General features: G+C 48.0%; 1 protein-coding gene across 2 annotated transcripts in view; it reads right to left on the bottom strand.

Moving 5' to 3' along the window:
- ANKHD1 (ankyrin repeat and KH domain containing 1) overlaps positions 1 to 17,108 on the bottom strand; it is a 411,439-nt gene that overhangs the window by 227,313 nt on the left and 167,018 nt on the right. For both annotated transcript variants that reach the window (XM_063928239.1, XM_063928240.1), the window contains exon 12: positions 1,450 to 1,577. In XM_063928239.1, coding sequence (XP_063784309.1) covers positions 1,450 to 1,577 — 128 coding nt within the window. The remainder of the gene's footprint in view (positions 1 to 1,449; positions 1,578 to 17,108) is intronic.

Below are 17,108 nucleotides of genomic sequence, written 5' to 3'. Positions count from 1 at the left end.
TGATCATACCTTCCTTGTGCAACAAGCTCACCATTCCAAACATGAATCTGGTGAATACACAGGGAGTCGTGGTAATACCGAATAGCAGAGCCTGGAATTGATAGTGATCAAATCAGACTGCAAAACGGAGGAGAGAATGACAACTTGACCAAATTGAAAATGTGAAGACACGCGTCCCTGACATCCAGCAAGGCCAAAAATCTCTTGGCCTTCATGCCATAGATTCCATTTGAAAATTATCCACACACAGCCTGCTGCTCAAGGCGCGTTGAATATCGGCCTGAATGAATGGTTTGGCTTCCAAACCACTGGATTAAAACCTTGGCTTGGCTTAAAACCCCAGTTATTTATTCCAGTGCCATAACTGGAGCAATGATGCAGTCTTGTCTAATGCCATCGTCTTCTGTGTATCTTGGGAAAGAGCAGTGGCAAAAAAAAAATGCAGTGGTGGCGGACCCTTGACGTCAATAATGCCTCTAGAAAGGATGCCCAGCACTCAGGCATCTGAAGACAACTGTACCCAACAGTCCATGAACTGAAGCAAACAGCCTATAATTTAGACCGGACTAGATGCGGAGAGCGCCTGGTCAGGCGCTAGGCTTCTCTGGAACCTTACAGGACAGAGGAAGGCAACGTGGAGCACTCCAACTTCTATGGAAGTAAATGTATCAGCATACGTTGCCACAGTTTTGCTGTAATGGAATGCTAGAACAGCGCCAGGGCACACTGAGATGTTCGTTCCACAACAGCTGGAATGTCACACATTGCAAACACCTGTTAAAGAATAGGGGACACTAAATTCTTAGTGTGTTTATTTAAGCATTACGGTGGTTAGAACAGGCATCTTAATGTAGCAGTCTCAAAAGGGAAATCCGTTGACAGATCTACCATATGTGGAATTAAGTACCCCTGTAACTATAGTTCCTCCATCATTTAGGGACAGAATATATATTTTATAGGAAATTTGTTTGAGTAAGGTGGAGATGGTGCCCTGTTACAACTGGCGTGGGACCCAGATCGCATTCACGGTGAAATAAAGCAGCTAAGTAATAAGCCATATAGTACAGAAATCATGCTTTTGTGTTTGGAGGTTACAATTAGACGTGTTCAAATAGCTGAAGTCTCCGAGAGTATATTCTGGTGGGAGATGTTAGGAAATGCTTAATTTCAGTAAATTTAAGTTGTATAATCAGGTAAATATCTACAACACATTTATTCTATCAAATCAGTTACCAAGGGCTCCATTTTGTCTAAGACACCTCTGTAAAAAACCCAGTTTGTAAAAAATATATTGCCCCAAACACCCACTTTAAATATCAAAGACCATAGGAGGACATTTATATAAAAAAATAAAAATAAATGGATCCTACAGGAAAATCTCTCAGACGAAGATATATATCTGAAACTAATCAACTGTCATATTTGAATGAATGCATTAAGGAAACTTACCTTCAATCTGTAAGTTGGATCTGCGCCATGTGCCAAAAGCTGCTCAACAACGGCTAGATGTCCTCCAGCACATGCGAGGGACACTACAGTATGATCGTTATTGGCTGTAGCTCTGTTTATGTTGGCTCCTTAATAAAATAAAAATTGGAAAAATAAGTCACTGACCACTTAACATGTCAATTTAAATGGCACTTGGTAATACAGGTTGAGTATCCCATATCCAAATATTCCGAAATACGGAATATTCCGAAATATGGACTTTTTTGAGTGAGAGTTAAATAGTGAAAGCTTTGTTTTCTGATGGCTCAGTATACACAAACATTGTTTAATACACAAAGTTATTAAAAATATTGTATTAAATGACCTTCAGGCTGTGTGTATAAGGTATATGAAACATAAATGAATTGTGTGAATGTAGACACACTTTGTTTAATGCACAAAGTTATAAAAAATATTGGCTAAAATGACCTTCAGGCTGTGTGTATAAGGTGTATATGAAACATAAATGCATTCTGTGCTTAGATTTAGGTCCCATCACCATGATATCTCATTATGGTATGTAATTATTCCAAAATACTGAAAAATAAGAATTTACTTACCGATAATTCTATTTCTCGTAGTCCGTAGTGGATGCTGGGGACTCCGTAAGGACCATGGGGAATAGCGGCTCCGCAGGAGACTGGGCACAAAAGTAAAGCTTTAGGACTACCTGGTGTGCACTGGCCCCTCCCCCTATGACCCTCCTCCAAGCCTCAGTTAGGATACTGTGCCCGGACGAGCGTACACAATAAGGAAGGATTTTGAATCCCGGGTAAGACTCATACCAGCCACACCGTATAACTTGCGATCTAAACCCAGTTAACAGCATGATAACAGAGGAGCCTCTAGAAAAGATGGCTCACTACAGCAATAACCCGATTTTTGGTAACAATAACTATGTACAAGTATTGCAGACAATCCGCACTTGGGATGGGCGCCCAGCATCCACTACGGACTACGAGAAATAGAATTATCGGTAAGTAAATTCTTATTTTCTCTGACGTCCTAGTGGATGCTGGGGACTCCGTAAGGACCATGGGGATTATACCAAAGCTCCCAAACGGGCGGGAGAGTGCGGATGACTCTGCAGCACCAAATGAGAGAACTCCAGGTCCTCCTCAGCCAGGGTATCAAATTTGTAGAATTTTACAAACGTATTTGCTCCTGACCAAGTAGCTGCTCGGCAAAGTTGTAAAGCCGAGACCCCTCGGGCAGCCGCCCAAGATGAGCCCACCTTCCTTGTGGAGTGGGCATTTACAGATTTTTGGCTGTGGCAGGCCTGCCACAGAATGTGCAAGCTGAATTGTACTACAAATCCAACGAGCAATAGTCTGCTTAGAAGCAGGAGCACCCAGTTTGTTGGGTGCATACAGGATAAACAGCGAGTCAGATTTTCTGACTCCAGCCGTCCTGGAAACATATATTTTCAGGGCCCTGACAACGTCTAGCAACTTGAGTCCTCCAAGTCCCTAGTAGCCGCAGGCACCACAATAGGTTGTTTCAGGTGAAACGCTGAAACCACCTTAGGGAGAAACTGAGGACGAGTCCTCAATTCCGCCCTGTCCGAATGGAAAATCAGATAAGGGCTTTTACAGGATAAAGCCGCCAATTCTGACACGCGCCTGGCCCAGGCCAGGGCCAACAGCATGACCACTTTCCATGTGAGATATTTTAACTCCACAGATTTAAGTGGTTCAAACCAATGTGACTTTTGGAACCCAAAAACTACATTGAGATCCCAAGGTGCCACTGGAGGCACAAAAGGAGGCTGTATATGCAGTACCCCTTTTACAAACGTCTGCACTTCAGGGACTGAAGCTAGTTCTTTTTGGAAGAAAATTGACAGGGCCGAAATTTGAACCTTAATGGACCCCAATTTCAGGCCCATAGACACTCCTGTTTGCAGGAAATGTAGGAATCGACCCAGTTGAATTTCCTCCGTCGGGCCTTACTGGCCTCGCACCACGCAACATATTTTCGCCAATTGTGGTGATAATGTTTTGCGGTTACATCCTTCCTGGCTTTGATCAGGATAGGGATGACTTCATCCGGAATGCCTTTTTCCTTCAGGATCCGGCGTTCAACCGCCATGCCGTCAAACGCAGCCGCGGTAAGTCTTGGAACAGACAGGGTCCTTGCTGGAGCAGGTCCCTTCTTAGAGGTAGAGGCCACGGATCCTCCATGAGCATCTTTTGAAGTTCCGGTTACCAAGTCCGTCTTGGCCAATCCGGAGCCACGAATATAGTGCTTACTCCTCTCCATCTTATAATTCTCAGTACCTTGGGTATGAGAGGCAGAGGAGGGAACACATACACTGACTGGTACACCCACGGTGTTACCAGAGCGTCTACAGCTATTGCCTGAGGGTCCCTTGACCTGGCGCAATACCTGTCGAGTTTTTCCCAACGGTTTATAATCATGTGGAAGACTTCTGGGTGAAGTCCCCACTCTCCCGGGTGGAGGTCGTGTCTGCTGAGGAAGTCTGCTTCCCAGTTGTCCACTCCCGGAATGAATACTGCTGACAGTGCTATCACATGATTTTCCGCCCAGCGAAGAATCCTTGCAGCTTCTGCCATTGCCCTCCTGCTTCTTGTGCCACCCTGTCTGTTTACGTGGGTGACTGCCGTGATGTTGTCCGACTGGATCAACACCGGCTGACCTTGAAGCAGAGGTCTTGCTAAGCTTAGAGCATTGTAAATGGCCCTTAGCTTCAGGATATTTATGTGAAGTGATGTCTCCAGGCTTGACCATAAGCCCTGGAAATTCCTTCCCTGTGTGACTGCTCCCCAGCCTCGCAGGCTGGCATCCGTGGTCACCAGGACCCAGTCCTGAATGCCGAATCTGCGGCCCTCTAGAAGATGAGCACTCTGCAACCACCACAGGAGGGACACCCTTGTCCTTGGTGACAGGGTTATCCGCTGATGCATCTGAAGATGCGACCCGGACCATTTGTCCAGCAGGTCCCACTGGAAAGTTCTTGCATGGAATCTGCCGAATGGGATTGCTTCGTAGGAAGCCACCATTTTTCCCAGAACCCTTGTGCATTGATGCACTGAGACTTGGCTCGGTTTTAGGAGGTTCCTGACTAGCTCGGATAACTCCCTGGCTTTCTCCTCCGGGAGAAACACCTTTTTCTGGACTGTGTCCAGGATCATCCCTAGGAACAGAAGACGAGTCGTCGGAACCAGCTGCGATTTTGGAATATTGAGAATCCAACCGTGCTGCCGCAACAATACCTGAGATAGTGCTACACCGACCTCCAACTGTTCTCTGGATCTTACCCTTATCAGGAGATCGTCCAAGTAAGGGATAACTAAAACTCCCTTCCTTCGAAGGAGTATCATCATTTCGGCCATTACCTTGGTAAAGACCCGGGGTGCCGTGGACCATCCAAACGGCAGCGTCTGAAACTGATAGTGACAGTTCTGTACCACAAACCTGAGGTACCCTTGGTGAGAAGGGTAAATTGGGACATGAAGGTAAGCATCCTTGATGTCCAGAGACACCATGTAGTCCCCTTCTTCCAGGTTCGCAATCACTGCTCTGAGTGACTCCATCTTGAATTTGAACTTCTGTATGTAAGTGTTCAAAGATTTTAGATTTAAAATCGGTCTCACCGAGCCGTCCGGCTTCGGTACCACAACAGTGTGGAATAATACCCCTTTCCCTGTTGCAGGAGGGGTACCTTGATTATCACCTGCTGGGAATACAGCTTGTGAATGGCTTCCAAAACTGCCTCCCTGTCGGATGGAGACGTCGGTAAAGCCGACTTTAGGAAACGGCGAGGGGGAGACGTCTCGAATTCCAATTTGTACCCCTGAGATACCACCTGAAGGATCCAGGGGTCTACTTGCGAGTGAGCCCACTGCGCGCTGAAATTCTTGAGACGGGCCCCCACCGTGCCTGAGTCCGCTTGCGAAGCCCCAGCGTCATGCTGAGGGCTTGGCAGAGGCGGGAGAGGGCTTCTGTTCCTGGGAACTGGCTGATTTCTGCAGCCTTTTTCCTCTCCCTCTGTCACGGGGCAGAAATGAGGAACCTTTTGCCCGCTTGTCCTTATGGGAACGAAAGGACTGCGCCTGATAATACGGCGTCTTCTTATGTTGAGAGGCGACCTGGGGTAAAAACGTGGATTTCCCAGCTGTTGCCGTGGCCACCAGGTCTGAAAGACCGACCCCAAATAACTCCTCCCCTTTATACGGCAATACTTCCATATGCCGTTTGGAATCCGCATCACCTGACCACTGTCGTGTCCATAACCCTCTTCTGGCAGAAATGGACAACGCACTTACTCTTGATGCCAGTCGGCAAATATTCCGCTGTGCATCACGCATATATAGAAATGCATCTTTTAAATGCTCTATAGGCAATAATAAACTGTCCCTATCTAGGGTATCAATATTTTCAGTCAGGGAATCCGACCACGCCAACCCAGCACTGCACATCCAGGCTGAGGCGATTGCTGGTCGCAGTATAACACCAGTATGTGTGTAAATACATTTTAGGATACCCTCATGCTTTCTATCAGCAGGATCCTTAAGGGCGGCCACCTCAGGAGAGGGTAGAGCCCTTGTTTTGACAAGCGTGTGAGCGCTTTATCCACCCTAGGGGGTGTTTCCCAACGCACCCTAACCTCTGGCGGGAAAGGATATAATGCCAATAACATTTTAGAAATTATCAGTTGTTATCGGGGGAAACCCACGCTTCATCACACACCTCATTTAATTTCTCAGATTCAGGAAAACTACAGGTAGTTTTTCCTCACCGAACATAATACCCCTTTTGGTGGTACTCGTATTATCAGAAATGTGTAAAACATTTTTCATTGCCTCAATCATGTAACGTGTGGCCCTACTGGAAGTCACATTTGTCTCTTCACCGTCGACACTGGAGTCAGTATCCGTGTCGGCGTCTGTATCTGCCATCTGAGGTAACGGGCGCTTTAGAGCCCCTGACGGCCTGAGACGTCTGGACAGGCACAAGCTGAGTAGCCGGCTGTCTCATGTCAACCACTGTCTTTTGTAAAGAGCTGACACTGTTAATTCCTTCCAACAGTTCACCCACTCAGGTGTCGACCCCCTAGGGGGTGACATCCCTATTACAGGCAATTTGCTCCGCCTCCACATCATTTTCCTCCTCATACATGTCGACACAAACGTACCGACACACAGCACACACACAGGGATTGCTCTGATAGAGGACAGGACCCCACTAGCCCTTTGGGGAGACAGAGGGAGAGTTTGCCAGCACACACCAGAGCGCTATGTATATACAGGGATAACCTTATATAAGTGTTTTTCCCCTTATAGCTGCTGTATTGTTAATACTGCGCCTAATTAGTGCCCCCCTCTCTTTTTTAACCCTTTCTGTAGTGTAGTGACTGCAGGGGAGAGCCAGGGGAGCTTCCCTCCAACGGAGCTGTGAGGGAAAATGGCGCCAGTGTGCTGAGGAGATAGGCTCCGCCCCTTTTTCGCGGACTTTTCTCCTGCTTTTTTATGGATTCTGGCAGGGGTTAAAATTCATCCATATAGCCCTGGGGGCTATATGTGATGTATTTTCGCCAGCCAAGGTGTTTTTATTGCTGCTCAGGGCGCCCCCCCCTAGCGCCCTGCACCCTCAGTGACCGAAGTGTGAAGTGTGCTGAGGAGCAATGGCGCACAGCTGCAGTGCTGTGCGCTACCTTGGTGAAGACAGGATGTCTTCTGCCGCCGATTTTCCGGACCTCTTCTTGCTTCTGGCTCTGTAAGGGGGCCGGCGGCGCGGCTCTGGGACCGGACTCCATGGCTGGGCCTGTGTTCGATCCCTCTGGAGCTAATGGTGTCCAGTAGCCTAAGAAGCCCAATCCACTCTGCACGCAGGTGAGTTCGCTTCTTCTCCCCTTAGTCCCTCGATGCAGTGAGCCTGTTGCCAGCAGGTCTCACTGAAAATAAAAAACCTAAAACTAAACTTTTCACTAAGCAGCTCAGGAGAGCCACCTAGTGTGCACCCTTCTCGTTCGGGCACAAAAATCTAACTGAGGCTTGGAGGAGGGTAATAGGGGGAGGGGCCAGTGCACACCAGGTAGTCCTAAAGCTTTACTTTTGTGCCCAGTCTCCTGCGGAGCCGCTATTCCCCATGGTCCTTACGGAGTCCCCAGCATCCACTAGGACGTCAGAGAAAATCCGATATCCAAAATACCTCTGGTCCCAAGCATTTTGGATAAGGGATACTCAACCTGTATGTCCAAAAACATTATTTCCACAACTCACCAAGTGTGATTTAAAGAAATTTAACATTTTTAGGTGTTTTGAGAAATACACATGTACTGTATATTCCTCAGACTCACCGAGTCCCAAGCAGTGTTGATGCAGTACGTAGTTGGTCTATTATTTAATCCTGAGCATGCGATTATTACTAGCAATCAGAGAGGCAGAACAGAACTGGATGCATGGTCTGTAGAACGTGAGCATTCCTGGGAGATAATAGGGTGCCGGCTAAACAGATGCAGGTGTATCGCTATAAGCGGCTGCGTCCAAAGACGCACAACTGCTCAGATAGGCGGCCATACTAAGACAGAGAAACTGCACCGCCACAAGAGGGAGTCTCAGCATTAATGAAACAGGCTATGGCGTTACCATAACGACCCACCCGTGTCTTTATGCGTCTCAGAATCAGGCCCACTGTCTTTGTTGTGTTTGTTAGTCCAGTACTTGAACAGTCTTGTTATCCAGTTGTTGTTTTTTTTACTTTTGTCAGCTGTGGTATTGTGGTATGTGCCCACTGTTTTTCCTCATTATCTCCTTATGCTGGATCCTGCAAACCCCAGTCATCTTTTCATACACTACCATATGTCTTAGTGCATACTCCTCTATTAGTGCGCTAATTCATTTATAGTGAACTTAAATAGAAATATAAATCTTCTCACATGCAGTCTCTCTCTAAGACCTGCACATTCAAAATAGGATTTTAATTACCTACCGGTAAATCCTTTTCTCGTAGTCCGTAGAGGATACTGGGGTCCACATTAGTACCATGGGGTATAAACGGGTCCACTAGGAGCCATGGGCACTGTAAAAAATTAATAGTATGCACTGGCTCCTCCCTCTATGCCCCTCCTACCAGACTCCGGTTAGAAACTGTGCCCGAAGAGACGGACATACCTTGAGAGAAGGATATAACAGAACAGTGGTGAGATTCGACCAGCACACACCAGACAAGAGGAAAGCCATGCTAACCAAACTTGAACAGCAACAGCTGAACCAACAATACTTACCAAGGCAGGATACACAAAGCACTGTGCGGGTGCCCAGTATCCTCTACGGACCACGAGAAAAGGATTTACCGGTAGGTAATTAAAATCCTATTTTCTCTAACGTCCTAGAGAATACTGGGGTCCACATTAGTATCATGGGGACGTACCACAGCTCCCAAACTGGGTAGGAGAGTGCTGAGGCACGAGCAGAACTTATTGACCAAACTGAAGGTCCTCAGAAGCCAAAGTATCAAAACTTGTAGAACTTAGAAAACGTGTTCGAACCTGACCAAGAAGCTGCTCGTCAGAGCTGTAAAACAGACACACCCCGGGCAGCCGCCCAGGAAGAACCATCCGACCTAGTAGAGTGGGCCTGTATTTGAGGAACCAGCAATCTTGCCGTAGAAGCAGCGTGCTGGATAGTAAGCCTGATCCAGCAAGCAATAGACTGCTTTGAAGCAGGACACCAATTTTCTTGGGATCAAAGAGAACAAACAGCGAGTCAGACTTTGTGACGAGTGGTCCGCTTCACATAGATTTCAAAGCCCTCACAACATCCAGGGACTTTGGAGGTAGCAGAGGTGTCAGTAAGCACCAGAACCACAATAGGTTGGGTGATATGAAACGCAGACACACCCTTGGGAAGAAATTGCTGACGCGTTCCGAGTTCAGCTCTATTTTCATGAAAAATCAAATAGGGGCTTTTGTGAGACACGCCCCCAGTTCCGACACACGCCTTGCTGAAGCTAAGGCCAACAGTGTAACGGTCTTCCACGTAAGAAACTTTACGCCAACCTCCTGTAAAGGCTCAAACCATTCCAACTGTAGAAACTGCAACACCACGTTGAGATCCCAAAAGACATATTTTCTCCAAATACGGTGGTAATGTTTAGACGTTACCCCTTTTTTGGCTTGGATCAGGGTTAGAATAACCCTGTCTGGGATCCCTTTCCGGCCTAGAATTTGACGCTCAACCTCCATGCCGTCAAACGTAGCAGTGTTAAGTCTTGATAGAATAATGGCCCCTGTTGTAAAAGATCCTCAAAGAGGCAGAAGCCACGGGTCCTCTAGGAGCATCTCCAGTAGAGCAGCGTACCAGGCCCTTCTTGGCCAATCTGGAGCAATGAGAATTGCTTGAACCTATTCCCTTTTTATTATTTTGTGAATTCTTGGGATCAATGGAAGAGGTAGAAAACACGTGAACCATCTGGTAGACCCATGGAGTCACCAGAGCGTCCACCGCCACTGCTTGTGGGTCCCTCGACATAGAACAATACCGCTTGAGCATCTTGTTGAGACGAGAGGCCATCATGTGCATTTGTGGAATTCCCCACCGGCGTGTCAAGGACTCGAACACCTGCGGGTGAAGGCCCCACTCTACTGGGTGGAGGTCGTGTCTGCTGAGGAAGTCAGCCTCCCAGTTGTCTACTCCCGGAATGAAGATTGCCGACAAGGTCACTGTGTGTCTTTTTGCCCAGAGGAGAATCCTTGTTACCTCTGACATTACTGCTATGCTCTTTGTTCCGCCCTGTCGGTTGATGTACGTTACTGCCGACACATTAGCCAACTGAACTTGAATGGCATGATCCTAAAGAATATGCAATGCCTGTAGAAGGGCGTTGTATATGGCCCTTAGTTCCAGAACACTGATCGGAAGAATGGTTTCCGGACTTGATAATTTTCCTTGGAACTGATCACCCTGGGTGACTGCTTCCAAATCTCTGAGGCTTGTGTCTGTGGTTAGCAGAATCCAATTCTGAATGCCGAACCTTCAACCCTCGGACAGGTGAGAAGTCTGAAGCCACCACAGAAGAGAAATCCTGGCTGTTGGCGACAGACGTATCCTCTGGTGCATGTGAAGATGCGATTCGGACCATTTGTCCAACAGATCCAGCTGGAAGGGCCTTGCGTGAAACCTTTCATACTGCAGAGCCTCGTAAGAGGCTACCATCTTCCCTAGAAGGCAAATGCATAGATGCACCGATATCCGGGCTGGTTTTAGAACATCCCACACCCTCGCTTGGATTACCAATGCCTTTTCCAATGGAAGGAATACCTTCTGCTCATCCGTATCCAGTATCATCCCCAGGAACAGAGGCCTCCGTGTTGGTTCCAGATGAGATTTTGGTAGGTTCAGAATCCACCCGTGATCCAGAAGTAGTCGGATTGAGAGGGCAATCTGTCCAACAACTTCTCCCTGGATGGTGCTTTTATCAGCAGGTCGGTATTATGTTCACTCCTTGCTTGCGGAGGAGAAACATCATCTCTGCCATTACCTTGGTGAACACCCTCGGTGCAGTGGAGAGGCCAAATGGTAGGGCCTGGAACTGGTAGTGACAGTCCTGTAGTGCAAACTGTAGAGAAGTCTGATGAGGCGGCCAAATCGGGATATGAAGGTGCGCATCCTTGATGTCCAGAGACACCATAAATTCCCCGTCCTCCAGACCTGAGATTACCGCTCTCAGAGACTCCATCTTGAACACCCTTAAGTAGGGGTTCAGTGACTTGAGGTTTAAAATGGGCCTTACCAAATAGTCCGGTTTCGGTAGCACAAACAGGTTGTAATAACCTTTCTTTTGTAGTTGAAGTGGAACTGGGACAATGAACAGAGTTTGTACCAGTTTCTGAATTGCTGCCTGCACAGTCATGCCTGCTTCTGAAGAAGCTGGTAAGCCTGATTTGAAGAATCTGGGAGGTGGGAGTTCCTGAAACTCCAGTCTGTATCCCTGGGCGATAAGGTTTTTGACCCAGGCATCCCGGCATGATGTTGCCCAAACGTGACTGAAATAACGTAACCGGGCTCCCACCTGCCTGTCTTCCAGGCAGTGCGGTCTACCATCATGCTGATGGCTTTGAGGAAGCAGAACCGGAAGTCTGTTCCTGAGAACCTGCAGCTGATGGTTTTCTGGGTTTAACTCTATTGCCTTTAAAGGCTGTAGAAGAACCTTTGGATTTGCCTTAAATTTTCGCTGTCCGAAAGGACTGCAGAGTTGGAATAGAGTAGGTTTCTTAGCTGGGGGTATTGCAGAAGGAAGGTATGTAGACTTACCCGTAACCTTGGATATCCATGTATCCAGTTCATCTCCAAAAAGGGCCTCACCTGTGAATGGTAGGCTTTCCACGCCTTTCCTGGAATCCGCAGCCCACTGGTGTAGCCATAAGCCCCTGCGTGTTGACACTGCCGTGGCAGTGGTGCATTCGTTGAGCAAAGCAATTTCCTGTATGGCCTCCACCATAAAGTTATCAGAGTCCTGAATATGCTGTAGGAGTAAAATGATCTTCCCCCTGGGTAAGAAATCTAACCCTTCAGTTAGATTACCTGACCATTTAGCAATGGCCCTAGTGCTCCATGCACAAGCAATTGTGGGTCTCTGGGCCACCCCAGCAGCAGTGTATAAGGATTTGAGAGTGGTCTCAATCTTGCAGTCAGCCGTGTTCTTTAAGGATGCTGCCCCGGAAACAGGTAAGACTATCTTACGTGACAACCTAGATACTGATGCGTCCACAATCGGCGGGTTTTCCCATTTCTTTCCATCCTCCAGAGGAAAGGGAAAGGATGTAATTAAACTCTTATGGATCTGAAACTTCTTGTCAGGATTAGCCCAAGTTTCCTCAAACAGGGCATTCAAGTCCTTAGATGCAAGAAAAGTAGCTGAGGATTTCTTTTTTACATTAAAATAAGATTCCTCCTCTACCTCCGCCACCTTGTCAGGAATGTGCAGGAGATCCCTAATAGCTTCTATCAGTGCCTGTATTCCTTGTGACAGGACCGCAACTCCCCCACTCGCATCCACTTCACCCTCCTCTGTGTCTGACGTATCGTCATCAGTATCAGTCTGCAATGAGCTGGGCCAGAGTACACTTTTGTGGGCAAATGGCAGGGGTCTGAGATGCTGGTATGGGAACTGAATCTCTATACTAATTTTGTAGAAATATAAGATATCATCCCCTTAATGGAATTCAACCATGGGGGTTCTGACCCACTAGCCTGAAAATGTGTACTATTCTGGGTACATGGTAGCGAGTCTCCCGGGGAGAACAGACAATCTGCTGTGAAGGAAACAGTCCCTGGACATGGCAACGGGAAGGGACACACACAGAAGGTGAACACACAGTGTAACCCACACAGAGTCCGCAGGGACACACAGAAAATGAAGCCAGCCACATCGCACCCTTTTAGCCAAGTAAACTCGGCATTCTACAACACTCCCCACTCCTCCTAAGACTCCTTGGTACCGCTTAGGAGATGTGGAGTCTTTGTGGGGGAACTGCGCTTCCCTGTTATGTGTAAGCTGCAGAGGGAAAATGGTGAGCTGCTGGATTCACTGATAGTGAAGCCTCGCCACCGTAATGGCGCGTGGCTTCCCGGTTTTTATAATGGCCTGAGGTTTGTGGTTTGCTTAACGGAGGGTTAGAACTCTTGTGAAGCTATTTGCCAGTTTTGGTATTCACAGCGGGACACTCACCGCATGTCCTCCTGAGCCCCGGAGCGCAGCCTGCATGTCAGCGCTGCGCTCCTACCCTTGTGCCGCCATTACCGCCGGCGACACGCTAACCGGGACGCTGGCGTTCTACTCGCCACTCTTCTTTCTTCTGGCTCTGTTAGGGGTGGCAGTGTGCTGCGGGAGGGTACGCTCGCCGTGGTGGGGCTTGCGAATAACTCCCTCAGGAGCGCAGTGTCCGGTCAGCAGAGAAACAGGACCATTAACTCTTCAGGAAGTTGGGCCGTTCTCCCCACAAAGTCCCACAAAGCAGGCATGCTGATGCCATCCAGCAGTGCTTGTAATATACCAAACAGAAAATAAATGCAGAAAACTCTTCAGGAGCTTCCCAAGCGTGACCGGCTCCTCCGGGCACATTTTCTAAACTAAGTCTGGTAAGAGGGGCATAGAGGGAGGAGCCAGTGCACACTATTGATTTCTTAAAGTGCCCATGGCTCCTAGTGGACCAATCCATACCCCATGGTACTAATGTGGACCCCAGTATCCTCCAGGACGTAAGAGAAAACAGGATTTTAATACCTACCGGTAAATCCTTTAGTCCGTAGAGGATGCTGAGGTCCACTTCATGACCATGGGGTATAGACGGTTCCGCAGGAGCCATGGGCACTCTTAAGACTTTTCAATGGGTGTGAACTGGCTCCTCCCTCTATGCCCCTCCTCCAGACCTCAGTTATAGGAACTTTGCCCAGGGAGACGGACATTTCGAGGTAAAAGGATTTACATTTATACTAAAGGTGAGATACATACCAGCTCACACCTCCACCATGCCGCACAACATGGCATTCAACATAACACACGCCAACAGGCATGAACCAATTACAGCAAACATGCTGAAACTAATAACACACGTGTAATTCTAATAAACAAAAACTGCAGGTAAAGTACGCACTGGGACGGGCGCCCAGCATCCTCTACGGACTAGGAGAAAATGATTTACCGGTAGGTATTAAAATCCTGTTTTCTCATACGAGGATGCTGGAGTCCACTTCATGACCATGGGGGTATACCAAAGCTCCAGTACGGGCGGGAGAGTGCGGATGACCCTGCAGTACCGATTGACCGAACTTGAGGTCTTCATCGGCCAAGGTGTCAAACTTGTAGAATTTAGCAAATGTGTTTGACCCTGACCAAGTAGCTGCTCGGCAAAGTTTTAATGCCAAGACGCCCCAGGCAGCAGCCCAGGATGAGCCCACCTTCCTAGTAGAATGGGCCTTCACCGACGTCGGTAACGGCAATCCAGCCGTAGAATGTGCATGCTGAATCGTACCCCTGATCCAGCGCGCAATAGTCTGCTTGGAAGCAGGACACCCAATCCTGTTGGGAGCATACAGGACAAACAGAGCCTCTGTTTTCCTTATCCTAGCTGTTCTAGTGACATAAACCTTCAAAGCTCTAACCACATCTAGAGACTGACTCCGTGAACGTGTCAGTAACTAATGGCACCACAATAGGTTGGTTTATGTGGAAAGGTGAAACCACCTTTGGAAGAAAATGTTGGAGAGTTCCCAACTCTGCCCTATCCTCATGAAAGACCAGGTAAGGGCTCTTGAGAGACAAGGCCCCCAATTCAGACACCCGCCTTGCGGATGCCAATGCCAAAAGCATCACCACTTTCCAAGTAAGAAACTTCAACTCTATCTCTTGTAGAGGCTCAAACAAATCTGATTGAAGGAACTGCAACACCACATTAAGGTCCCATGGTGCCACTGGAGGCACAAATGGAGGCTGGATGTGCAGAACCCCTTTCACGAAGGTCTGGAATTGTTTTTGGAAGAAAATTGACAAAGCCGAAATCTGGACCTTGATTGACCCCAATCGAAGGCCCGCCTCCACACCAGCCTGCAGTAAATGGAGAAAACGTCCCAACTGAAACTCTTCCATAGGAGCCTTCTTGGATTCACACCAAGACACATTATCTCCAAATACGGTGGTAATGTTTCGACGTTACTCCTTTCCTGGCCTAAATAAGTGTGAGAATGACTTCCTTTGGAATACCCTTTCGGGCTAGGATCTGGCGCTCAGCCATGCCGTCAAACGTAGCCACGGTAAGTCTTGATACACGCACGGCCCCTGCTGCAGCAGGTCCTCGCGAAGAGGAAGAGGATCTTTTATGAGCAACTCCTGAAGATCTGGGTACCAAGCCCTCCTTAGCCAGTCTGGGGCAATGAAGACTGCTCGAACCCTTGTTCTTCTTATGATTCTGAGAACTTTTGGGATCAGCGGAAGTGGAGGGAAGACATACACTGACCGTAATATCCACTGGGTCATTAGCACATCCACTGCTATTGCTTGAGGGTCTCTCGACCTGGAACAATATTTCTGAAGCTTCTTGTTGAGACGAGATGCCATCAAGTCTACTTGAGGAACTCCCCAAAGACTTGCCACCTCTGCAAAGACTTCTTGGTGGAGGCCCCACTCTCCTGGATGGAGATCGTGTCTGCTGAGGAAGTCTGCTTCCCAGTTGTCTACTCCCGGAATGAAAACTGCCGACAGAGTCGTTACATGTCTTTCTGCCCAGAGGAGGATCTTTGTCACCTCTGCCATCGCCGCTCTGCTTTTCGTTCCGCCCTGCCTGTTTATGTACGCGACTGCTGTTACATTGTCAGACTGGATCTGCACGGGATGATCTTGAAGAAGATGTACCGCTTGTTGAAGGGCGTTGTAAATGGCTCTCAATTCCAGCATGTTTATGTAAAGGCAGGTTTCCTGACTTGACCATTTTGCTTGGAAGCTTTCACCTTGAGTGACAGCTCCCCAGCCTCGGAGACTTGCATCCGTGGTTACCAGGACCCAGTCCTGAATACCGAACCTGCGTCCCTCTAGTAGGTGCGAGCTGTGTAGCCACCACAGGAGCGAAATACTGGGTTTTGACGACAGGATTATCTTCCGGTGCATGTGTAGGTGGGATTCCGACCACTTGTCCAACAGGTCCCACTGGAATACTCTGGCATGGAACCTGCCAAACTGTATGGTCTCGTATGCCGCCACCATCTTCCCCAACAATTGAATGCACTGATGGATCGACACACTTGATGGTTTCAATATCTGTTTTACCATATTCTGGATTTCCAGAGCCTTTTCCACCGTAAGAAATACTCGAGGAACTTGTGTGTCCAGAATCATCCCGAGAAAAAAGACAATCTTGTCGTCTGTTCCAACTGTGACTTTGGAAAATGTATGATCCAACCGTGTTGTTGGAGTATGGACAGGGAGAGCAAGATGTTCTGTAGTAACTGCTCCCTGGATCTCGCCTTTATCAGGAGATCGTCCAGATAAGGAATTATATTGACTCCTTTTTGACGAAGGAGGACCATCATCTCCGCCATCACCTTGGTGAATACCCTTGGCGCCGTGGAGAGACCGAAAGGCAACGTCTGGAACTGGTAATGGCAATGCTGAACCGAGAATCTCAGATAAACCTGGTGAAGAGGATAAATGGGAACATGCAGGTAAGCATCCTTTATGTCTACTGACACCATGTAATACCCCTCCTCTAGACTGGAAATCACTGCCCTGAGTGATTCCATCTTGAACTTGAACCGTTTCAAGTAGAGATTCAGATTTTTTAGGTTTAGGATCAGTCTAACCGAGCCGTCCGGCTTCGGAACTATAAAGAGGCTGGAATAAAATCCCTCCACTTGTTGCGATAAAGGTACCAGGACTACGACCTGATCCTGACATAATTTTTGAATTGCCGCTGTTACTGCCTCTCGTTCTGGAAGAGAAGCTGGCAAGGTCGATTTGAAAAATCGGCATGGGGAACGTCTTGAAACGCCAGCTTGTACCCCTGGAATACTATCTACAAAACCCAGGGGTCCAGGCCAGACTGAACCCAACCTTGGCTGAACAGTTTGAGACGTGCCCCCACCCGAGCGGCCTCCCGCAAGGGA

This window comes from Pseudophryne corroboree, chromosome 6, assembly GCF_028390025.1.
Source record: "Pseudophryne corroboree isolate aPseCor3 chromosome 6, aPseCor3.hap2, whole genome shotgun sequence".
Lineage (NCBI taxonomy): Eukaryota > Metazoa > Chordata > Amphibia > Anura > Myobatrachidae > Pseudophryne > Pseudophryne corroboree.
Note: the sequence above shows the minus strand (reverse complement) of the source record. Positions and strands in the feature narration are given on the sequence as shown.